The 25,335-nt window shown below is 39.4% G+C and overlaps 1 protein-coding gene across 1 annotated transcript in view; it reads right to left on the bottom strand.

Moving 5' to 3' along the window:
• Nucleotides 1–2,984: 2,984 nt before the first annotated feature.
• The window catches only part of LOC308248325 (F-box only protein 31-like), a gene marked incomplete at both ends in the record, with an annotated part of 152,293 nt that continues 129,942 nt past the window's right edge, over nucleotides 2,985–25,335 (bottom strand). Inside the window, 2 exons of the mRNA XM_080668298.1 lie at nucleotides 2,985–4,659; nucleotides 5,486–5,537. Of these exons, the coding sequence (XP_080524424.1) occupies nucleotides 2,985–4,659; nucleotides 5,486–5,537 (1,727 nt within the window). The remainder of the gene's footprint in view (nucleotides 4,660–5,485; nucleotides 5,538–25,335) is intronic.

Here is a 25,335-nt window from a genome sequence, read left to right as displayed (position 1 = left end):
TTCATTCTTTATGTCCAACTAATATTCCATTGTATATCTTTACCACAGCTTTTTTATTTACTCATCTATTGATGGGCACTCGAGTTGCTTCCATAGCTTGGCTTTTGTAAATAATGCTGCAAAAAACAAACAAACAACAGCAACAACACAAAATAAAACATAGGGGTGCATATATCCTTTTTAATTAGTGTTTTTGGTTTTCTTTGAATATATACCCAGAAGTGGAATCTCTGAGTCATAGGCAATACAATTTTTAATTTTTTGAGCAGCCTCCATATGGTTTTCCACAGTGGCTGTACCAATCTGCATTTCTGCCAAAAGCGCATGAGGATTATCTTTTTTCCACATCATTACCAATGCCTGTTATTTATTGATTTATTGATAGCCATTCTAACAGGTGTGAGATGATATCTCATTGTGGTTTTAATTTGCTATCTCTCTGATAATAGTGATGTTGAGCATTTTTTTCATGTCTACAGGCCTTCTGTATGTCCTCTTTGGAAAAGTGTCTGTTTAGGTCCTTTGCTTGTTTTATTTTTGTTGTTGTTGTTTTTAATATATTTTATGGATTTTTTTTTTTTTTTTTACAGAGTGGAAGGGAGAGGGAGAGAGTTAGAAACATCAATGAGAGAGAAACATCAATCAGCTGCCTCCTGCACACCCCCTACTGGGGATGTGCCCACAACCAAGGTACATGCCCTTGACCAGAATCGAACCTGGGACCCTTGAGTTTGCAGGCCGACGCTCTATCCACTGAGCCAAACCGGTTAGGGCCCTATGCTCATTTTTTAATTGAATTATTTGTGTGCTTTTGGTGTTGAGTTGTATAGGTTTTTTATAAATTTTGGATAGCCACAGCAATCTTGAGGAAGAAGAACAAAGTTGGAGGAATCACACTACCTTATATAAAACTATACTATAAGACCATAGTAATCAAAACAGCATGGTACTGGCATAAAAACAAACATATAGATCAATGGAACAGAATAAAGTGCACAGATAAAACCACAGCTATAGGGTCAATTAATATTTGACAAAGGATGCAAGAACATACAATGGGGAAAGACAGTCTATTCAATAAATGGTGTTGGGAATAATGGACAGATACATGTAAAACAATGAAACTAGACCACCAACATAACACCATATACAAGAATAAACTCAAAATAGATAAAAGACTTAAATATAAGTCATGAAACCATAAAAATCCTAGAAGAAAACATAGGTAGTAAAATTTCAGACATGTCTTTTAGTAATATTTTTTTACTGAAAGGAAAACAAAGGAAAAATTAAACAAATGTGACTACATCAAACTAAAAAGTTTTTGCACAGCAAAGGAAACCATCAACAAAATGAAAAGAAAACCAACTGAATGAGAGAAATTCACCAATGATACATCTGATAAGGAGTTAATATCCAAAATTTCCTCAACTTTAAATTGAAGATATTGTATAAGGTTGGATTAACAGCTGAACTTGAATCAGTTTTTTTAAAATAACAGCTTTATTGAGATATTAGGGGCCCAGTGCATGAATTCATGCACCTTGAAAGGAACTGTGGGCCATGAGGCTACAGTGGGCACAGGGGCGGGTCTTGGCCCATCCTCTGTTCTCCCGCCTAGCCCCTCCCGCTATGGCCCGGGTCCCCTGACAGCCGTCATGCTCCCGCCACTGCTCCCATGTGCTGATGGCGCCAGCCCCGCTCACACTCGCTGATGGCGCAGTGATTAGAGCCAGCTCCAGCAGTGGGTGCAAGCAGAGCCAGTGCTGTTAGCGGGTGCGAGTGGTGGCTGCTGCCCTGATCGCCCCTCAGGATCAGGGGGAGGTAGAGAAACCCTCAGGGGCAATCGGGGCTGGCAGCTGCGACCCGCACCCGCTGACGGTGCCGAGTGATTGGGACTGGAGCCGGGCGCTGGCAGTGAGTGTGAGCAGCAGTACTGGCACTAGCTGTGCGTATGAGTGGGGCCAGCGCTGTCAGTGGGTGTGAGCGAGGCCATCGCCATCAGCAGGTGTGAGAGGTGGCTGCCAGCCCCGATGGCCCCTCAGGAGCAGGAGGAGGTGGAGAAGCCCTGAGGGGCGATCGGGGCTGGTGCTGGGCACCAGCAGCGGGTGCAAGTGGTGGCTCCAGTGCCGGCAGCAGGTGCGAGCCGGGCCAGCACTGGCAGTAGGTGCAAGCGCCGGACAGGACTGTAGTGCACAGGAGCAAAGAATTTTCAGTAACCACCAGAGGTTTGCCACAATGACAGCGACTGAGCCCTGGCACGCCCCCCTGGTGGTCAGTGAAGGTCATAGTGACCGGTTTGTTCGGTTGTTCTGCAGTTCGGTCTATTTGCATATTAGGGTTTTATATCCTATCTAATAAGAGAAACATGCAAATTGACCATACCTCCGCTACACCCACAAGCCACGCCCACCAGCCAATCAGGAGTGAGTATGCAAATTAACCCAACAAAGATGGCGGTTATTTTGCATATTCAGGCACAGAGTGAAGACTGAAGACAGCGTAGAAGGAAGCTAAGCGCTGCAGAAGGGAGCGAAGCTACGGGGAAGCAAGCGGGGTGGCGGAGAAGGGAGGGAAGCAGGCAGGGCAGAAGAGATGGCTGCAGGAAGCCCTATTCTTGCAGGAATCTTCCTGCAACGGGCCTCTACTATGTAGATAATTCACATACTATAAAATCCACCCTTTTAAAATATACGATTCAGTGGTTTTTATTATATTCAGAGTTGTACAATCTAATTTTAAGACCTTTTCTTTTCTTTTTTTAAAGACATGCTCAGCTCAACTTTTCCATCAGCTACTGACAAATACTCAGGCATATGCTGAACACTTTAAAGAAAGTGTCTTGGTGACTGGACCCAGACACCTATAAGAAGGTGGGTATTCTGGTCAGAAGGTAGAATCTCCAAAGTGTATGCTGCTGCTCTTCCCAGATGGTCCAGAACCCCTGCTCCCTGCTGCCTGCCACTGGGCAAGGGAGGGGGGCATCAGGAGGTCAGGGACTGAATGTTCTTGAGCATCTCTTCAAAGGCCTGTGGGGATGGTGCCTCCGCATTCTGGAAGGTGGCCTGGACTCTGCTGTACAGGTTGAAGAATTTCTCCTCCAGCCAGATGAACCCGAAGTGGTCCTCATCGAACAGGATGAAGACCCCAGGGATGCGCTCGAGGTTGATAAAGCCATGGTGGGCAATGAGGCCCATGCCATAGAAACACATCCTGCAGGTTCGGGGGTAGTCCTCGTTACATGAGCTCACGCCCACAGGCAGAACAAACTGGACAGGCTGTTCCTGCAAAGCTGCAGGCCCGGACTCCCTGACCTCAGTGGGTGGCCCGACATTGGGCTGGGCAGGACTCTGCCAGCCATGGCCCTCACTGTCCCCAGTCCTGTCTTCTTGCTGCTGCTGCTCCAGGCTCACCTGCTCATGAACCTCCAGGACAATGTGGGAGAGATTGTTGAAGTTGCCGAGGTTCTGGACAACAGGCAGCTGGATGCGCTGCATGAGGTTGATCTCTATTGTCTGCTGCCCGGCAGGGATGTTGGGGTCACCCGTGATCTTTGTGGCCCTGGCATGCCTCCCATGGAAGCTGAGCATGGCAATCTCTAGGCCATGGGCATTGTAGTTGCCTTGGAAGAGGCCTGGCCTGATGAGGTCGTCTGGGTGGCTGGGCGGGAGGTAGATGCGGTGGTAGGTCAGGCAGTTGTCATACTGACTATAGATGAACTTCATCAGGATGAACTCCTCCCAGTGCTCCTGGAAAATGTCCTCCAGCGTCCGCCCCCATTCTTCTCTCAGCCACACTCGGAATTCCTCTTGCCTCCCGCCAGACATCCTGTGGTGGTCCGTCTGGTTGCACTTCGTGGAGAACTCGTCCTTCAGCACCTGCATGTGGCCGCTGTGGGGCCCTCTGTGGCCGTACATGCACTCCACCGAGGCCGATTTCCTCTCCGTCAGGTGAATTCTAAACGACGCCTTGACTTGCATTGGGTCATCCACATGCGGGTAATGGGGAGGCAGGTACCTCCAACCAATAATGCACAAGCCGTCCACCACTACACTCAGCAGTCCTCCATAGTGCCCAATGTCTGGCTGCCACAATCCCAAAATGTGTCTGTAAGAGTGGCGCAGCTTTGCATAGACTTCCCGACAAGACACACCCATGATCTCCAGGTTCTGCAAGTTTTCACCAACGCCATACTCCTCCGGGCAGCGCCGCCTACAGATGCTGTCGGTGCGCAGGATGCTATGGAACTTGGTGCAGGCCTGCGCCAGGCTGGGCGGGTCGGTGCCAGGGAGCGAGGTGAAGATCTCCACCAGCAGCTCTGGAGGCAGGTCCTGCAGCGAGCAGCTCCGGGTTGGCGCGGGTCTCACAATTCCAACACTCCCAGCACTGAAGAGCGCCTCCGTGTCCGCCTCGACGTGCTTCTCTTCCCGGTGCGGGTCCGGCTCGCTGTTGGCCACAGCCTTCTCGGCTGGGCCCCGTTGCTGCTGGCGACACCGGCATCCCCGCCAAGGGCCTACGCTGCAGAGGCAAGCGCACTCCTCCAGGTCTGAGTCTGCTGCTGCCAGGCTGAGCTGGCCTCGCCCCACCGAGAGCCCAGACACGCCCCCAGGGCCCAGCCACGCCCCCTTCGAGAGGGCCAATGGTAGGACTTTTTCAACACTCCAGAAAGAAACCCACACCCCTTAGCAGAAACTTCTCTTTCCCAGCGTCCCCTCCCTGTCCTCCCACACTAGCCCCAGGCAGACACTCATCTGCGTTCTGTGTGGGTATGCCTATGGTGGACATTTCACATAAATGCAGTCATAATTTTGTGACTGGTCTTTTGTGACTGGCTTTTTTCCCTTAACATTTTCAAGTTTTATATGTTATATCATGTACTAGTACTTCATTTCTTCATATTGCCGAATAATATTTTAGTGCATGGGTATACCACATTTTGTTTACCTATTCATCAGTTGGTGAATATTTGTGTTCTTTCCACTTTTTGGCTGTTATGAATAGTGCTGCTATGAACATTGTGTTCAAGTTTTTGTGTGAACATGTTTCCATTCCTCATGGGTATATACCTAGAAGTGGAACTTCTCGGTCATATGTTAACTCCATGCTTAACATGTTGAGGAACTGCCAAAATGTTTTCCAAAGTGGCTCTACCATTTTACATTCCCACCAGCAATGTACGAGGGTTCCAATTTCTCTACATTTCTTATTAATACTTTTTTAAAAATATATATTATAGCCATCCTAGTGAGTGGTATTTTATTATGGTTTAGAGCAGAGTTCTTGACTGTAGTCTGACATGTCCTTGAACTCCGTAAGGGAAATCTCTTCCATTCTCAACCTTCACCCAGCCCCTGCCAAATCTCTCAGACCCCTGGTGTTAACGGGCTCCTGCCTGTGAGCAAGAATGGGCTCATGTTTTTCACTTTCAGTTGGCCTCAGTTCTTCATTTTCAGTGGCCTCAGTTCTTCACTTTCAGTTGACGAACCTTGCTAGTTTCTTGGGTGAATGGATGTCCTGTCTGAATTTCACACGATGGACTGGGAATCAGAAACATGGCAAAATGAGACTTTTAATAACACTCTCCAGAGCGGGTGCCCGTTTTACAGGAAAAACTTGAATCTGTTTTTTAGTAAATCCTCCATAGGACTGTGCCATATGCAATTATAATAGTGCATGAAATGAGGAACTGACCATATATGTCTACTCCCCCTCCAAGCCAAAATTCAAGAAAAGATATAAAAAAGTAAATATATATTAAAAAGTAATGGGCCCTAGCTGGTTTGGCTCAATGGATAGAGTGTCAGCCTGCGGACTGAAGGGTCCCAGGTTCGATTCCGGCCCAGGGCACATGCCCAGGTTGCAAGATCGATCCCCAGTAGGGGGCATGCAGGAGACAGCCAACCAATGATTCTCTCGCATCATTGATGTTTCTATCTCTCTCTCCCTCTTCCTTCTTCTCTAAAATCAATAAAATATATATTTTTTAAAAAGTAATGGGAAATTCCAAAAGCGACATCAGCTAGGAGAAATTTAGAGGGATTCTCACAAGATAGAAAACAGATGGGGACAGTAATTGGACCAGAGACTATCATAGACAAAAACATTCAGAGGTGTGGATGAAAGGGGCCACATGCTAACTTGACAAGCTCAGGGGAGGCCTGTGTGGCGGTCTTGCAAACTATAAGACCTAAAGTAACCACACGGATGGTCTGAAATTAAACTTTAACTAAAAACAGTTATGGTGTGTAGTTACGTCCTAGCCCAGTATCTTCCCTGACAAGGTTAACTTTTACCTTAACTAAGCCTATCTATCTCTTTGCACCTATAATAACATATCCATGAAATGTCTGGATAACTTGTAACTTCCCTTCTTCCGGACCCCTTGTGGCACAACCTAATAATGTGTCTGGGTGCCAGGACAGATACCACAAATTCCTTCATTGTTATCATGTTGATTGTTCCTGCACTCACCTAAGTATGTGTCTATCATTTTACTTTTTATCCAATCCCAGGGGTTCCCCTCCTTTGCTTTCTCCCGCCTCTAGTCAATCACCAATGGATTTCATGTAATCCACCTATGTCCTTCCTTTGATTGCAATGTATAAATACAAATGTAACTCGCCATTCTTCCGAGCATTATCTCAATCCTTTGAGGTTCTGCTTCCCTGCAATTGTCCACAGATTGGCTCAAATAAGCTCGCAAAATTTTTTTACAAGTTTGAATGTTTTTATGTTAACAGAAGTAAACTGCACAGATGAGAACACAAAGCTTATAATAAATAAAAGTTTGTAATGAACAACATGCTCAAAAGCAAACATAGAAATGCACTCTAGAGACTTCATTCCAAACAACTGGACTGTTGGCATTCCCCTTCCTCTGAGAACTGTGTGCAGCTAAATGTTTAAGGCTGAAGCTCTCAGCATTATCCATTCATTCATTCATTCATTCAATCATTTATTATGTTATTTTTTAATGAGGGAGTCTGAGGTCAGTCAGTCATTTTTTCAGGCATCTCCCTGTTGCTGGTGGGCAGTGAATGTTTTGTGTTTTTGTATGTGTGACACTACCTTATTTCTCACTCCAGTTTGAATGACACTAATGATATATATGCTCTATCCAGATTCAAAGTTATTTTTCCTCAGAACATTGAGAAATTTGGCTTTTCATCTTTATATACTTGAGTTGCCAGTAAGTGACAGATCAATCTGATTCTTGTCCCTTTGTAGCTCTTCTCTCCTCTTTTGAAAGCTTTTAGGATTTTCTGCTACTCTTGTTCTTAGTTTTCATCACCCGTATTTTTCTACCAGTGAGATTTTTTATTCTATTTAATCCTTAGTGACTAGTTTTAGTATGACTAAGGTTTTTCTCCAATTCTGGTATACTATGGTAGTTTCTACTATTTCTTTAAATATTTTTTCTCCTCCATTTGTTTAATTTCTCTCCTTATAGAATGTCTCTTAATATTCAAGATAGTGATGTAGGAAGATCCTATGGAACAATTTTCTCTGAAAAAAAAAACAACAAAAAACTAAAGGTTGGCTGAGGGACAACTACACATCAGGCGAGCTAGAAGAAAACCACATCAAGAGGGTAGGAGAGGCTGGGACACATCTCTCCACAAACCTCACACCTGGCCCTGCATGTGACCCACGTGATCAAGCGAGAACTCAAAACCCAGCGCTTATCCCTGAGGAGCAAAGGGTTTGAACTTCACACTGGGCACCCCACCTTTTAAGACCAGCACCTGAAAGATGAACCCGCAAAACATGTAGCTTTGAGTCCTAAGACCCACAAAACTTCAGGGACCTGAGAAACTGCTCACAAGTTCTTACTCACCTGCCCCCAGGGCCCGGCTCAGAGGCAACTGATTGCAGCCAGACCCTTCAGTGAAAGAGGCGCATTTGCTTATAGCAGTGGTCGGCAAACTCATTAGTCAACAGAGCCAAATATCAACAGTACAACGATGGAAATTTCTTTTGAGAGCCACATTTTTTAAACTTAAACTTCTTCTAACGCCACTTCTTCAAAATAGACTCGCCCAGGCCGTGGAAGTGGCTCCTCCACAAAATAGTGGAAGAGCCACACTCAAGGGGCCAAAGAGCCGCATGTGGCTTGCGAGCCGCGGTTTGCCGACTACTGGTTTATAGTAAAGCTTCTGATTTTTCACACGCACCTAGGAGTCTGCTGGAACACTCTCCAGGCATGGAGACTGGTGGGTGCCTTGTTCACTCTCTTCCTCTACCTTGCTTTTTTTGTTTGTTTGTTTTTAATCCTAAACTCCTCCCCTTACCTCTCTCCCCTCCCCATCTCTGCAGATACCTTCTAGAAGCTCCCTCTCTGCCTCGTGTACCCAGCAGGTGCCATCCTTGCATTCTCCCTATGCTGCGCTCCAGAGCAGTGGTGTCTCCCAGAGGGAGTGTTTAGGCCCCTCTGGTGCCCGGATCTTTGCAGCTGCCAAACAGGAGCCACCTGTTGATCATCTAGCTTTAATGGCCAGGGGAGCGTGCATTCCTGGGTCCCATGGGACTGTAACAAGGGAAGAGACAGTTGTTGGCCGACGGAAGCACACCCCCAGTCTCTCTGTGAAAGAGGCGCATTGCTTGTCTTGGAGCAGGCCTGAGGGGTAGTCTTCAGGGCTGGCACACCCTAGGGGGCTTCTTGCTGCCATCAGGGAGCAGAGGCCGGGGGACCCCTCTCTGTGCTATCCCTCTGCCTGGCTACAGCTCACCGGTGTCTCCCGGAAGTGAGCTGATACACTCTTCTGGGGATCTGATATTTTCCAGTGCCACCCAGGGGACACGTCCAGACCGCCTGGCTCTGGTGGCCAGCAGGGCTTCCGGCGGGAGGTCCCACAGAGCTGGATGGATGTGTTTGCATACCGGGAAAACTGTCTGAGGGCCTGGCTTCCAGGCAGCCTGCATCTGGGTGTGGACTGAGATCAGCCCCTTTGCGTCACTGACTGTTCTTGTCACACCTTCAATTACCAGGAGCGACTGAAAATGAAATAAGCTGCTTGGACAATCACAAAGCTTAAGAGACCAAGAGCTGAGGTAGGGTTCAAGGACGAGTTTCATCTCCTTCACAAAGCCACTCCTTCAAGACTGGGAGACATGGTTGTCTCATCTAATGCACAGAAACCAACAGAGAGTCAAGCAAAATGAAGAAACAAAGGAATATGTTACAAATGAGGGAAAAAGATAAAACCTCAGAATGTCTTGTAAGTAAGCATTAGAATTTATTACCTACCATATTTCTTAGCTTTAATTTTAGACATTTTTATTGTTGAAAATAACCAATTGTTGGGAGAAAAACATGCCCTTGCTTCTTTTTTTCCCTTTCTATTGCCTGTGTGTGCATTTTGTGTAAAAAAAAAAAAATGATGTTGCATTTCAGCAAATGTTTTTTTGCAGTTATTAAGATAATTATATGATTTTCAATTTTTAGCCTAAGGCAGTGAAATGCATTGGTTGATTTTTTAATGTCAAATTAAGCTGATAACCAAATTTATCTTTCTATTTACCTATCTATTTATACTCACACACACAATTCAGATTTAGTTGACTAATATATCACTTAATCATTGTACATCTTAGTGCATGAGTGAGTGAATTTAGACAATTTTTATTTTAAATTTTATATTTGACAGATTTTTGTATCAAGGATATGCAGGCCTCACAAGGCCTCACCTCCTATCCCCATACCTTGGGTATAAGGTTTCAACATATGAATTGGGCAGAAGGCAAAAATATTTAGGCCCTAGCAAATATACATATTCTGTAACCCAGCATCTTAGTATTAATAACTTATTACCAGGAATACGCACAAATACATAATAACAAAGTTTTTATCCCAATACTGTTCAATAGACAATTACATAATATTCAGCCACTTAAATATGTTCTTAAAGGCTAAATATAAAAAACCCATTTTTATATACAGGATTAACAAAAGGGAAAAAAACTAGTAGAATTTCATTGCATGCAGATGCATGCATGTGTATATACACATATGTGAGTATACATATGTGTATATATGCTTTTGTAATATAAAGATCATAGGGAAATATTGCTAATAGGAATTTTAACATGGTGGTAAGATTAAGAGTGACAATGTTTATTTTATTTACCAGTATTTTGCATATTTTCTATTAGAATATATTTTTATAATAACAATTATAAAGCACTATTATGAAATACAGAGCATAGAATAATGTAGTAAGAGTTTAAGTGAAAATTTTAATTCTGCTATGATTGTAGCAGTCTAGAAATTGCATATGCATATGAAAAATATCTTCCTAAAGTATGGAGAAAAATTAAAAGTTAATTAAATATGATTTTCAATAAGCTGCCATTTTTTTTGTTATGAAAACAGTTGCTTTTCATTTTAAGAAGTAAAATAAAAGCACAAACTTCACTAACAGAAACTGTGGAGACAGTCCCAGCAACAGAAAAGGAAATTGTATAGAACCCGTATAATCCAACTTCAAATACAAAGTTTCTCACTGCACATATCCAGTTGTGTCTGTCAGATACAAACTGTTACTGCTATCCTTAGCCAACAAGTAAATCCCTGATAAATGAGCATGCCAGAGGGTGCCCCTTCAGTCATCTTCGGCTCAGCCCTGCCATTAATCTTAGGAAAGACTTTTCTGTGATCTTGCAACCCTACTCAGATGTCGTGACCTTGGGCTATAGGCTCTGACATTGAACTAAGAACAAGGAAATGAGATTTCCTCATTGACTCTGACTTCAGGCTGACAACTTTTGTGAATTATTTCACCTGCTGCTATGTCACAAGTTCTTTTCTGTCATAAGCACTCCACATACATACACAGACGTAAACACACCCAGATAATTATGGGCATACAATGAGTCAAAGACTTGGGAAATAGGCATAGAATGAAACAGTCCTCTTTGGCTACTTTTGTGCTTTTGACCAGCAATTTCCAATAGTGTGCTGTAAGAATTTTTAAAATATACAATACCTGACTATTTAGTCAGAGGCACAGACCTTTTTTCCCTTAGATTACCATATAAAAAATGATAACAGTCAATATAACAATAGCTGTTTAGTGTGAATGCTCTGTCTTGAAACATAAACATATAGGTCATAAAACAGAGTAGCCTCTTATTGGTCATGTCGCATAATAAAATTGCATCTGATTTGTTAATTCTTGGTACCAGAAATCCTTATATATAAGTATAGGCACCTGATTATTTTAAAAGTCACTTTGGAGCAAAAAGGATAAGTAATTTCTATTATTATTTTAATCAACCAAAATTATACCTATTTTTTGTCATATTGGCAAAAAATATGTTTTCGGTGTGCAACAGAATTTTAGTAATTAGTTTATATGTACTATGAAATGAAAAAGGTTGAAAATCACTGCTTTTGATCTTTGTTTTGAGAGATGGTGGTGTGAAATTAGACTACTTCTAACTCAATTCAAAATTTGAATGTTAAAATGAAAAAAGGGCTTATTTATGGATTTCCAGTTTATCCTCAGAATTAGAAGCAATACATTCTAATTTTTCAGTAGAAAATAGCTGAGAAGAAATGTAGCTCATCATTGCATTCTATACCTTTCTTATCTGGTCAAAAATGATTTAAAAAAATTTCACAAAACTAAACACCTTCTTTGATGACCCCAAAAAAAGATACCCCCATTGGCTTTCCAGTTCCTACTCTTCAGTCTTTTGTGTAATTCCTTCTCTAAATGTTTGATTTATGTGTCAACAGGTTTAAGCTGTGGTACTCCATTATTTAGTCAAACATTAGTGTCGGTGTTGCTTTTCAGTACTTTATGGATGTGGTTAACAAAACAATCAGTTGACTTTAAGTAGAAGCAGTTACTTTCAACAATCTGGGTGGGCCTCATCTAATCGGTTGAAGGCTTCAAGACTAAAAACGAAGATTTCCCAGAGAAGAGATTCTGCTGAAGACTAGAGTTTCAGCTCCTAATGAGTTTCCAGCTTGCTAGCCTGCCCTGTAGGTTTCATACCTGCCACGTTCTACAATCATGTGAGTCAGGTCTTTAAAGTAAATTTCTTCTCTTTATCCTATTGGTTCTGTCTCTCTGAAGAACTCTGACTGGCATGTGTATGGATAGATAGATAGATAGATAGATAGATAGATAGATGGATATACTTCATTGTTTTTAATGATAGCATTCTAGCACATAAAGCATACACAGTGTCCATGTCTTTTTAAAACTAATTAATAGTATGATTTAGACACTGTTTCATTTATCAGAAGGTACAAATGTTCAGTGACCATGGCGTATACAATAATTTAATTGAGTATGGAAGAAACTGTAAGTTTACTAGATATTCCAGCTTCTAATTTTCAATGTTAAATCCTAATTATGATTTAACTAGTCTAATGTGGAGTTGGAAGTATTGTGATGTTATGTTTAAAGTCATAAAATAGCTAACATGGAATAATTTAGGGTTAATGATGTTCTCTGGGTTTCAACTTCCCCAGAATAAAGTAGAACCCAGGGGTTCTTCCAGTCAAAACCTCATTTTTCCCCTCTCTGATGACCTAGCTTTGAACTATCTCCCAGAAGTTGTCTGGCCCAAAGGGTATTTTTTGCTTCGCAAATGTTTGCTTTGGCTTGCAGAAGTTTCTATTTTATTCACAAGATATATACTCATATGCTGTTGAGATCTAGCATAAGGCTATGTGGATATCATTTCTATCTTTTCCCCCAGTATTGTTATTCAAGAGATAAAACTCATTTTCATAAGATATTATTTTAAGATTAGAGAAGTGTATTACAATTGGAATAAAAAAATAAAATCAAAATAATTTGGGGGAATTAGGAAGTGCATTGTTCAAGGAATGGAGCATAAGATGGTAATACTTAAGGCTTGAGAAAGTAACATAAATGTTAAGAAACAAAATTAAATAGAATAAGTTTTAAATTTATAGATATACATCTTCCAAGATGTAAATTTATTATTATAACTTGCGACTAGAACTCTCATATCATGGATGCAGTGTTCTGATTACATTTTATGTTTCTTATCAAGAGATCCCATTTTATATTTTAATTTTAGAGTCAAAATGACTGCCATATGTGAAATATGCTTTCTTGAGTATTCTGAATTTCATTTGTTATAAAAAGGCAATACAAAATTGAACAAAATGTGCATGCTAGAGGTCATCCATCCACCCTGGGCACAAGATGGGATCCTTGAGCTCTCTCTATTATGGTTTGGTGATGATAGCAATGTGAGGCAGACCAATTCTCCTTGTTTGAAAACCTCAAACCTGGTCTTAGTTCTGTAACTCTCCCTTGGCAGTGTGAATTCTACTTGTGAATCCAAAGTAGAGAGTGGATTAGTAAGTAATTAGTAAGTATAAGTATAAATTCCCAAGTGTGAAAATTAGAGCTAGAAGGGGTTTTTTGCAAGGGGTTGAGGGAGGCATTGCCTATAAGGAGGCAAAATCAGTCAAGAAGTCAAATGGGAAGGTAAAAATGCACATCATATCTGAAAGATAAAACATGGCTTTAAAAGGAGAAAATAATAGTTTGTGGACAAGACATGAGAGAATAGAAGGCTTACATTGTATAGTTGTTTTGATGGTTCAGAAAACTGTGAACAAACTAAAAGTTGATCAGTTGTCCAATACTAGTGGGAAGGTGAGGTGAACAGTAGTGCTTCAAAGATCTGTACAAAAATACTCTTTCCTGTTCCTCCTATTTAATCTGTCTCAAACTTAAAAAGTAAAACTTACAAAAATTTTTCAATGTATTTCCAAAATACCATGTTTCACATAGTGTCTGGAATATGAGTTATTCATAAATAATTGTTGAGTGAATTTTCATTAAAGTGTGAATGACTTATAACCAAATTCCATGGGGACTTATAAAACTAAAGAGAATGAGAGGTGTTAGAGAAGAGCTAAAGGTCTAACACCATTTGAGTCTATTCTCCTACATGATGGAAGCTCAGGCAGAAACAGATAGCCAGTATTTATTTTGAGGTGAGAGATCATAAATTCACTTATTCAGCCAAGAGGTAATTAATAAGGCACTGCACCCTGACCCAACCAAGCCAATATCATTTACTGTCAGAAAATAACACAAGAACACTCTAGAGAATAAGGATTCTGGATCACTTTGATTGCTTGTCATTTCCTTATTTCACTATTTATCTATTTATGAAGATAAATAATGAAATAATGAATTGGTATTCAAATTTATCATATATACCTCCATGCCCCTTCCACTATACCATGTCACTCTTATATGTTCAAAGAACAGAACAGAGAAAAGTATCGAATGCTTTTGCCATATGTCAAGGAGTTTCTCTTTAACATTCTGAGAACAGTCATTGTATTGGACACCATTTACATACACTTTAGAGCTTAGTAATGTGACTCAGAGGAAGCTATTCATGCCAAAAAATAATAGAAAATTAGCAGACAAATACTCAAGTAAATGAGAATTGTCCATGGAGCTACCATATTTCCAGGGCTCTGTGAGATGATAGGAGAAAATTATTGGGCTTTATGTTATTAGATACTAGAGGCCCGGTGCACCATGCACTGGGCCTCTAGTATACAATAAAAAGGGCTCAGATAATAGTAAACCAAATGACTAAAAACCAGTATTTGAGTGAGGAGGTGTGATAAAGCTTAGCCTCAATAACACACCATGAAGCTGCTAGAATTGCTTTATCTCATGCAAGATCTCTAAAAGAAATATATACACGTTAATATTAACAATTCTCCATCCACACATGCATATAAATATCAAAAGAATAATAATTTTTCAAAATTCTTATAAAATAGTGGGCCCTATTACAACAGGAAATAACAGGAGAGAAACAGAAAAATATTTAATTATAATCCAGAAAAAAAGGGCACTCAATGCCTAAATAACAGATCCATCTAATATAAATTAAGGTATATGCTCAATGATTTGTGCATTTATAAGTAGTTTTTATCATCCACTATATGTCATTCAGTCCGCTTACCTGGTGGTGGGATATTAAAATGCATTAGTATGGTCCTGGACTTAAAGCTTTCAGATGCGAGCCAAGGCACAGTTTGAAAAAAAAAAATCAAACAGGCAACAAAATTAAACAAGACATCTAGCCACAATAAAAAGAGGAGACATATATGAAATATCCACAGGGAAATGCATGTTGAGGAACAATTGGTACTAGTAACTTCCTGTAAGAACTACATCAGGGGCTGGCATTAAAAAAAAAAAAAAAAAAAAAAAAAAAAGAAAGTAACTTAGGCAGGAAAGTGGTACTTGATCCAATGAGCTGTAAAGTATCAGGAACACAGGCAAGGATTTTGTCATTAGGCTACTCATATTTGAAAAGAGAATTATTAGGAAAGAAAGAATAACTGACAAGTTTATGGCTATGGATTAAGAATCAGAGAAATTAAGTAAATAAGACATTATGTCAAAATCAGAAGTAACAGAGATAGAATGTTATAACCCAGTGCCATAGTTTAATAAAGGCCTCCTTTAATCTTGGACTGGAGTCATGTCCATCAACTTCATATACCCTCGCATACACATAGAATTCCTCTTCTAAACATAAGTGTTTTTATGTCCATGTATATATTAATGGTTATATTAGTACTTTCTGTAAAATCTGGAAACAACCCATGGTCATCAACATGGAATAAATTAGTTGCATTATATTCATTCAACCAAATATTATGATATTTTCCTTGAAATTTATGTTGTTGCTTCTATAGTAATTTCCATAGCTAAGATTCAAAACCGAGTCAGTCTTGTTTCCATCCTGAGCTTTGAGCCATCACTACACAAGATTTCTGAAAGCATCCTCAATCCATGTCCTGATTCTGAGGAACACTAAACAAAATCTTTCTGTGTCTCCATCCAGCCTCTATCACTGCACAATGACAACCAGACTGAATCAATAAACTCAATCCTGAAAGACTACATCCCATGCTATACTTCGATGTCTTTCACAAAATTCCTGGTGTATATATGGATAGAAGTATTTGTTAACTGCCCTCTCCCACCAGAATCTACAACTTTTTGGCAAATTATTTGTTTCAACTACTTTCGTATTTACCCACAGTGGCTGGAAGTAAAAGAAAAGCTACATGTAATACAAAATCTTATCCCATCTAAATGTCTGTCCTGTCTCTGATTCTTTAAGTAAACCCAAAATATGTAGGCAATTAATTCAAAAAGTAAAAGTTGGATATTTCCGGTTGATTATAAAATTTTCTTGACTTGCCTTGGTTTCTCTGTATCTGCTCTGTTCCAGAATCTTTTGTCTATCATTCAACCTCTACCCCAGTAGCTTTACTATTGCTACAGTTCTTTTTTAAAAAAATATTTTTATTGATTTCAGAGAGGAAGAGAGAGGGAGAGAGAGATAGAAACATCAATGATGAGAGAGAATCATTGATCAGCTGCCTCCTGCATGCTGTGTACTGGGGATCGAGCCTGCAATCTGGGCATGTGCCCTTAACTGGAATTGAACCCAGGACCTGTTAGTCTGCAGGCCAATGCTCTATCAACTGAGCCAAACCAGCTAGGACTGCTACAGTTCTTTTATAGCTCACACTTGCTTCTGATATTAGGTAAGAAACTATAGGAATAGAAAAAAAAAATTAGATCATTGACTTCCATTACACTATCTTCTTCACACTTACATTTTGACCTTTCAAACTATTTCATGAACATTCTCTCTTGGATCAACATTTAACCAGAATATGAGCCATGAGATTTCTTTAGGATGTTGGGTGCTCTGTCTCAGAGAAAAATTTCAGAGGGTCTTACCAAGTAGTGCATCAGCCTCAAGACTATAGATTCTCTGGATTCATTCAGTGGGTTTGGTGATCACCTTAGAATGGGTTGGTACAGTTTCTTGGGCATTTATGGCATCTTCAGGGTTGAAAACTCACATTTTAAAAAGAAATATTTAAATATGATCAGGAATCATAGATGCTTTTCTCAAGTTATTTTACCTACTAGTATTTTCTGACTGGTGTTGCCTGCCAAAAAGATACAACTAGTGCCCTAAGATTTGATAATACTTAATAGCATCTCTCAATGCTACTCTTGTTGATGATGTTTATTATACAAATGAAATGCTTTATCTTTGACTATAGGTTTGGGTCTAGATTACTTTAAATTGGCAGTCCCAAGTCATATCAAGCCTCTCAACTTTCATTTTGAGGTTCTTTGCAACAGACTCAATATTATCTTTGTACTTCTCTGGTGTTTAATTGAGGAGATGATGTCTAACTTTTCATTTGCTTTTCAAATGTTAACATGACACAAAAGATGTATTTCATAATCAGACATCACCCAGGGAGACAAGATGGATCAACCATTGTGCTCTAAAACCATTCTCTACTGCCACCCAACTCTCATTGCCACCATCACAAACTCAGAGACCTGCATGAGTTCGGAGGTTGCCAATACTCAGAAGCAATACACAATTTTAATATATACAACGGAGACATTAAAATTGTTAAAGATTTTGCTTACCTTATTTCAATCATCAATTCAAATGGATACTATAAGAAGGCTGAGACTTGGAAGGGCAGCAAAGAAGAATTAAGAAGGATCACCAAGAACATGACGTGTCATTAGATACCAAAACTAAGATCACCCACACCCTTGCATACACAATTACTATGAACAGATGCGAAAGTTGGACATTGAAAAAAAGCTGATAGAAAAATAATGGTTTAATTGAAATATGGTGTTGGAGGAGAGCTCTACAGATACCCTGAACTATCAGAAAGATGAACAAGTGGATCCTAGAGCAAATTAAACCTAAAACATGCCTAGAAGCAAAAATGACAAAATTGAAGCTGTCCTACTTTAGGTACATCACAGAAGGCAAGGGTCTTTAGAATAGACAATAGTGCTGGGGAAAATAGAAGGCAGCAGGAGAAGAGAAAAACAAAATATGAGAAGCTATAGGCATTAGTCTATAGGAGCTGAGCAGGGTTGCTGAGGAGAAGACAGTGTGGACATTGTGGACATCACTCATTCATCATATTGCCATTCATCATATTGCAGGAGTTGGTGCCAATTCAACAGTATGTAACACACACACACCCTTGCCTTATGATTACTCAATCAGACCCTCAGAATGAGATACTAAGTAATTGAAAATTTAAAGTCTCCAGTATTCTGTACAGATACATACAACAACAGAAACATGTATCAAACTATTTTATTAAGCGCAATATAATTTAAATAAATTTAAAAATATACATATATATGTAAGTAACTCTCAATTTTTTTAGTAAAACTCATATCAAAAGAAATCTAACAGAGTAGGTGCCTATGTTGATGTGTTGGTAATGGGCCTAGGAATCAGATATAAAGGGGAGAAGTGACATAAAATAAAATAACAGAGAAATCTTGCATGATTTGTCATTTGCATTAAAGACTCATTATTCACAAAAACCATATCCTACTGAACACAAAGGAAAACTGTATCTTCCAGACTCCATGCAAGTACCTTGGAACCATCTGAGTGTTCCCTGGACAATAGAATGTGGTCGAAGTAAAACACAGCACTTTTAGGCCTGATCATTACACCCTATGCACTACCACTCTCTTGTTCTCTTGCTAATTCAGCAGCATCAAAAGATGAAAAATCCTGGATACTTGAGTCATCAGTCAGAGAAAAGGCACCATGTAGAGTTTGCCTGACTTACACTAATGTGACATGGTGAGAAATAATCATTCAGGATGCTGAGCTAATGAAATGTTGTGTTCTTAGAGTGGCTTGCTCTAATCACTCCAACAGAATGATGATGGGTTGCCATGAAATAAAGAATATGATTAATAAAATTTCTGCTTCTGTGGAGGAAAAGTAGAAAAAAGGATAGAAGAGAAAAAAATGTGTCACCTACCAGTATAAGTCTTTTACCATGCCACCACGAAAACCAATGTTCAAATGCATTATTGTATAAGCAAAAATCAGAGAAGACAACTCCATTTAAAAGAGGACAAGTTCAAATTTTGGTCATGTTGGGATAACTGGAACCAGAAGTTCCCTTGCAATGTTGAAAACTGGATAACATTAATGAAAGAGTTGTTTTCAGAGATTAGAAAACACAGCACAGGAGTGTGGACATCTAAGGCAAGCAAAAATGAGGTTAGAGCTATGGTTACCTTATTTTCTGTCTGCAAGCACTTTCAGGATCATGACACTGGCAGGAAATAACTGAGGGGAACAGTGTTGTCTTGGGGGACTGAGAAATCAGAAATTGTTGTTGGGGAATATGGGATAGCCACAAATAATATAAAAAAACCCCAAAATGTATTATTTTATATAATTAATAATGAATACAAATACAATTGATAAAGAACACATATAATATATACAAGTAATAAAATAAACTTCAATTTTTACCTCAAAAAAACAAATTGAAAATAGATCACAAACGTAAATATAAACCTCAAACTCTAAAACTTTTAGAAAGGGAGGGGAAAATCTATAAACTGATGAACAAAATAGGTCCAGAGGCATGGATACATGGAACAGATTAACAAATCTCAGTGAGGAGGGGATGGTGAGAGATTAACCAAAGATCACATATGCAAAACCCATGGATATAGACAATGGCATGGAGAAGGCCTGGGGTGGCGGAGGGCTGAGTGAAGGGGGGCTAAAAGAGGAAACGTGGGGGACGTCTGTAATACTTACAACAATAAAAAAAGGGGGGGAATAAACTATTGATTTTCAATCAGGCAGAAATTTCTTAAATAGGATGAAGAACACACAGAGTTGGACTTCAGATTTCTAGATCAACATGTATAAGAAGCTTGGAAGTTGCTACTGCACCCTAAGAAGTTAAAGTGAACAAACTGAAAACTCATCTCTTCTTAGGTCTGTAGGAGACGTGAGGTCACAGGGAAAGCCATTGTCCCCCAGATTGGAGAGCCAGGTGAATACAGAGAATTACCAACACAGAAATCCACCAGCAGAAAACTGCAGGAACAGTTAAGTAGGGAAACCTGAACTATCATCAATGACTTTCTGGAAGCTCAGTGTGGACAAGTTTGAGGGGCAAAAACTCCAGGGGGATCCAGTCATATGTGTGATCCCAGACTTTTTGTGAATTTTCTCTTGAAGCTCTACCAGGTTATTACAGTGACTGTTGGAGAAAAATCTCCTCCTGCTTCTGATGAGGGCAAGGAAGAGGAACCATTTGCAGCATTCCAGTGCATTTTGTTCTTAACAAGGTCTACCCTCAGGAGAAACAGTCTAACCACAGCCTAATCCTCTTGGGGTTTTAACAAAACCTAACTGACCATCCTATCCCACCTGGTAATGTAAATTTCTGTCCCTCCATAAGATTGTGCTGGAACAGAAAGACATTTGCCATGTTTTTGTTAATATGCAAATTCATTCAACAAATATTTATTGTGCATCTAATATGTGCCAGGTACTGTTTTGTATGAGGGTATAGCAGCAAAGAGACTGGCCTCATAAATCATATATTCTAGTGTACAAGAGAGATGGCAAGTAAGCAAATAAGCAAATGCATTATATAATTTTAGGTATTAAACATTTTAATGAGGAAAAATAAATTAATGCATGAATAATGTATTAATGCATGACAGGAATTATTATGCAGGTTTTTTTATGTAAGTGAACTGTTTCCATGGTATTTAATAAGCCTACTATGGAAATGAAGCTGCACATAGGCAAAATTCCATGTGGAGAGTTAAAATATAAAGTGGTTAAGTAAAAACAAAACCCTGAAATGAATAAGCTATTGGTGTAGATTGGATTAACTATGTGATTTTGCTGTTTAGACATCTAGTTATGGTGTCTTGAAATGCACTTACTCAGTGATGCATTGAAATCTTAGAGAGTTATACACTGAGTGGCCAGATTATTATGACCACCTGACATTTGTAGGCAAATTAGCCGTACACTGCATCGTATGGGATATGGAAGCCGAAGGCCTGTTTGAACACCTTTGCTGTCTGCAGTCACCAAGATAAAACGTCTCCAATTCACACAGGAACACAAGGATTGGACAGTCAAGCATTGGAAAAAAAGTCATGTGGTCCGATGAATCACGTTTCCAGTTGCATCACGCAGATGGCAGAGTGAGAATTTCACAGAAACAGCATGAAAGCATGCACCCCACATGCATGAGTACAACCATTCAAGCTGGTGGGGGCAGTGTTATGGTTTGGGGCATGTTTTCCTGGCATGATTTGGGCCCTTTAATTTGTGTGGAACAATGTCTGAATAGCACAACATACCTAAGTATTGTTGCTTATCAAGTTCATCCTATCATGTTGATGGCGTATCCCAATGGAAATGGCTTCTTCCAACAAGACAATGCGCCATGCCATGGTGCTCGTATTGTACAGGAATGGTTTCAAGAACATGAGGGAGACTTTACCTTGCTTAGTTGGCCCCCACAATCACCAGATCTCAAGCCAATTGAGCATTTGTGGGACGAAGTTTAAAGAGCCATCAGGCAGCTGGTTCCACAACCATCAAATCTCACAGAACTGGACAGTGCTATTCATCAGGCTTGGTGTCAGATTCCTCGCATCACCTCTCAACATCTCGTGGAGTCAATTCCAAGAAGAATCGCTGCAGAATTGAAGGCAAAAGGTGGCCCAACAAAGTACTGATGGGGTGGTCATAATAATCTGGCCACTCAGTGTATAGTGCCTTCAAAGGTGAGGCCATCACACAGATAGACAGACAACAGTGAGATGATTTGTAAGTCAAGTATGTTGGTGCAGTGATGACAAAAATCTAAGTTTTCCTATCCTTTAATGCACACACACACACACACACACACACACAGAGAATTTTGATGAGTCACATGTATGAAATTACCAATAAAAAAGATCCAGTGATGAGATTCAGTGAAAAGGTTTGTTTTTGCTCTTGGGACTTACAAAGTTCTATGAATAATAAACCTGGGGTCTATGTTAATTAAATTTTAAAAATGCATCTATTTTCAAAGTATAAAAGGAAATGAATGAGTTATGAAACAAATGAATCAATTAAAAACCTAATAAGCACTTACTGGACAACTAATTTATGTAAGACACCAGGTAAAGCATATTTGCATATATTATCTCAGTTAATATTATAAATAGGAGAAAAAGGGAAAATAACAGCATCTATCAGTGACATATGTGATTTTTTTTGTGAATTAAATATTTCATTTATTGTTTTTCAGGGATAAAATGAAGACACAGTCTGGATGTTTGTAAGTGATATTTTTTATTCCTACTAATTAGAAGAATGCGAGCATGGGCTACAATTGTTAGTTCCAGAAGTTTGCTTTGAGTTCTCTCAAACTTTTCCTTTTTACTGGATCTTCTATTTTATTGAATAAATAACAGATTTTTATCTTGAAAAACCTGAAGTTACAAAAAAAGATAACATACAATATCAATTGGAAGGATGGAAAATGAAAACACTGTGAATCTTTACTGTTAACTTGGACATAACTTCAAAATCATATAACCCTCAAGACAAACTTTAGAGACTGGGTCAAGTCTGAGTATACTGTGCAGAATTTTGGCTGCAGATATGAAGGGTAAAATATTTGTCTCCATGGGGATAGATCCATTACAGCACTTTTCAAAATGTCAAGATTACATGTGAAAAGTAGTCGTAATTTTCTCCCATTTTATAAAGATAATTCCGTTTGTACTTCACACATAAAAATCTGTGACAATGAAAATCTGCCTTCACACTATTAGGATAATAGGTCCAACCTAACATGGCTTAGAATGCAGTGTATTTTTTTTTTAATCTCCAGATTTCTGGGAAGTAAAAACATAGTGTTCTTGATGGTTTGGTAATATACATTTTGACCACCTCCTCAGTTTTGTAGGATGTCATGGTTTGTTTAAAAAATGTTGGAAATGAGAATATATAGAAAAGGAAAGTACAGTCCTATATGTTTGCCTTCAGTATCACAGAAAACATTGTGTTTTCTGGGTTAAAATATTGAAAATAATTGATACCAGTCTAATTTTACTAGATGAAACATTTACTTTGTGTGTATTTGATATGCTTAAAGTTTCTCCTGAGTATATTTGTAGTGGGAATGGAGCTAACTAAGCTTTGCTATATACATATTAAACTATTAAACCACCAAACTTTAATGTGGTACAACTGTTAAAAATATTAGTAGCTATTTGGAAGTTGATTTTATCAGAAAAGAATGATAAATGTTTTATAAGAAAGAATGATAAATACAAAATAAAATTCTCAAAGAATTTTAAAGAAAAATTTTAAATTTCAATTTTATTTATTAGAAATCTTAAATATTTTTAAGAGTAAGTATATTTAAGGAAGTTCTGGTAGATGGCCAATTGTAAAATGATCAACAACTAGAATCATTAAACTAAGATTTCTATTGTCATGCTAGAAATCAAGAAGATATACGGACAAGATTTAAGTAAATTTGCAGATGTTGACAGCAGACAGGTCTGCTGCATGGGTAGGAGCCAGCTGGTTTGCCCTGAAGGGTGTCCCGGATCACAGTGGGGGTTCCCGTGGGGCAGCCTGGGCGAAGGGCCTGTAGTGGTTTGCAGGCCGGCCACGCCCCCCGGCGACCCAAGCGGAGGTGCTGGTACCTGGGATTTATTTATCTTCTATAATTGAAACTTTGTAGCCTTAAGCAGAAGACAAGGCAGGCCAGGGCTGTAGAAGCTTGGCTTCCTCCATCGCCGGGGGCAACCCTAGCCTCCTGCTCTCTCCAGCTCTGTGGCTGCTGCCATTTCTGTTGGGATTTATTTATCTCCTATAATTGAAACTTTGTAGCCTGGAGTGGAGGCCTGGGCCAGCAAGGGCAGGCGGAAAGCTTGGCTTCCTCCATTGCCAGGGAAACCCAAACCTCCCTCCTGCTCTCTGTGGCTGCAGCCATCTTGGTTGGGTTTATTTGCATATTTGCTCCTGATTGGCTGGTGGGCGTGGCTTGTGAGTGTAGCAGAGGTTTGGTCAATTTGCATATTACTCTTTTTTGAGATAGGATACAGAGTAGTTCCACTACCTCATAATCCTCTGTGCTTTACCTGTTTATCCCTCTCTACTATCAAATTTCTGACAATCACTGATCTTTTTACTTTTTTCATAATTTTGCCTCTTCCAAAGACCATATAGTTGAAACCCTACAGTATGTAGCCTTTTCAGATTGGCTTCTTTGATTAAGCACTATGCATTTAAGTTTTTTCCATGTCTTCTCATGACTTGATAACTCAATGATTTTTACTACTGAATAATTTTCCATTGTCTGGATGATTCATAGTTTATTTACCCATTCACCTACTGAAGGATAGCTTGGTTGCCATTGAGTTTGGCAATTATCAGTAAAACTACTATACACATTTGTGTGTAGGTATTTCTCTGGATATTATTTTAAATGCCATTGAAAAAATACCAAGATTCTCTAAAGAATCTTTAACATTTCTTATAAGGCAGGCCTTCTGGAAACTAATTCCTTTAATATTTATCTTTGAAAGTCTTTCACTTTTGAAAGATAATTATTAGGGTATAGAATTATAGGTTGGTGCCTTTTTTCTCTCAACACTTTAAAAGCAGGCATACCTTTGAGGTATTGTGGGTTTGGTTCCAGACCACTGCAATAAAGCAATTATTGCAGTAAAGCAAGTCACATGATTACTTTTTGTTTGTTTCTTAGTGCATATAAAAGTTCTGTTTGCACCATATTGTAGTCAGTTAAGTGCAATAGCATTTTGTCTTAATAAATGTAAATTCCTCAATTTAAAAATACTTGATTGCTAAAAAATAATAACCACCATCTAAGTCTTTGAATAGTAATCTCTGCTGGGTGAAGGTGTTGCCTCAATTTTGATGGCTGCTGACTTATCAGGGTAGTGGTTGCTTAAGGTTGGGGTGGCTGTGGCAATTTTTTAAAATAAGACAACAACTAAGTATGCCACATCAATTGACTCTTTCACAAACAATTTCTCTGCATCATGCAATGCTGTTTGATGGTATTTAACCCACAATCGAACTTTCAAAATTGGAGTCAATCCTCTCAAACCCTGCCACAGCCTAGTCAACTCCTTTATATAATATTAAAAATCCTTTGCTGGCATTTCAACCATCTTCACAGTATCTTCATCACAAGTAGATTCCATCTCAAAAAGCAACATATATATAAAAAGCAACTCCTCATTCACTAAACTTCTATCATGAGATTAGAGCAATGCAGTCACTTCATAAGGCTCCACTTCTAATTCCAGTTCTCTTGATTTTTCCACTTCATATTCATTTCCTTCCTCCACTGAAGTCTTGATCCCTTCAAAGTCATCCATGAACATTGGCATCAACTTC

Source organism: Plecotus auritus (assembly GCF_963455305.1).
Source record: "Plecotus auritus genome assembly, chromosome: 5".
Taxonomy (NCBI): Eukaryota; Metazoa; Chordata; class Mammalia; order Chiroptera; family Vespertilionidae; genus Plecotus; species Plecotus auritus.
The sequence above is the reverse complement of the archived record's forward strand: the minus strand, read 5'-3'. Positions and strand labels throughout refer to the sequence as shown.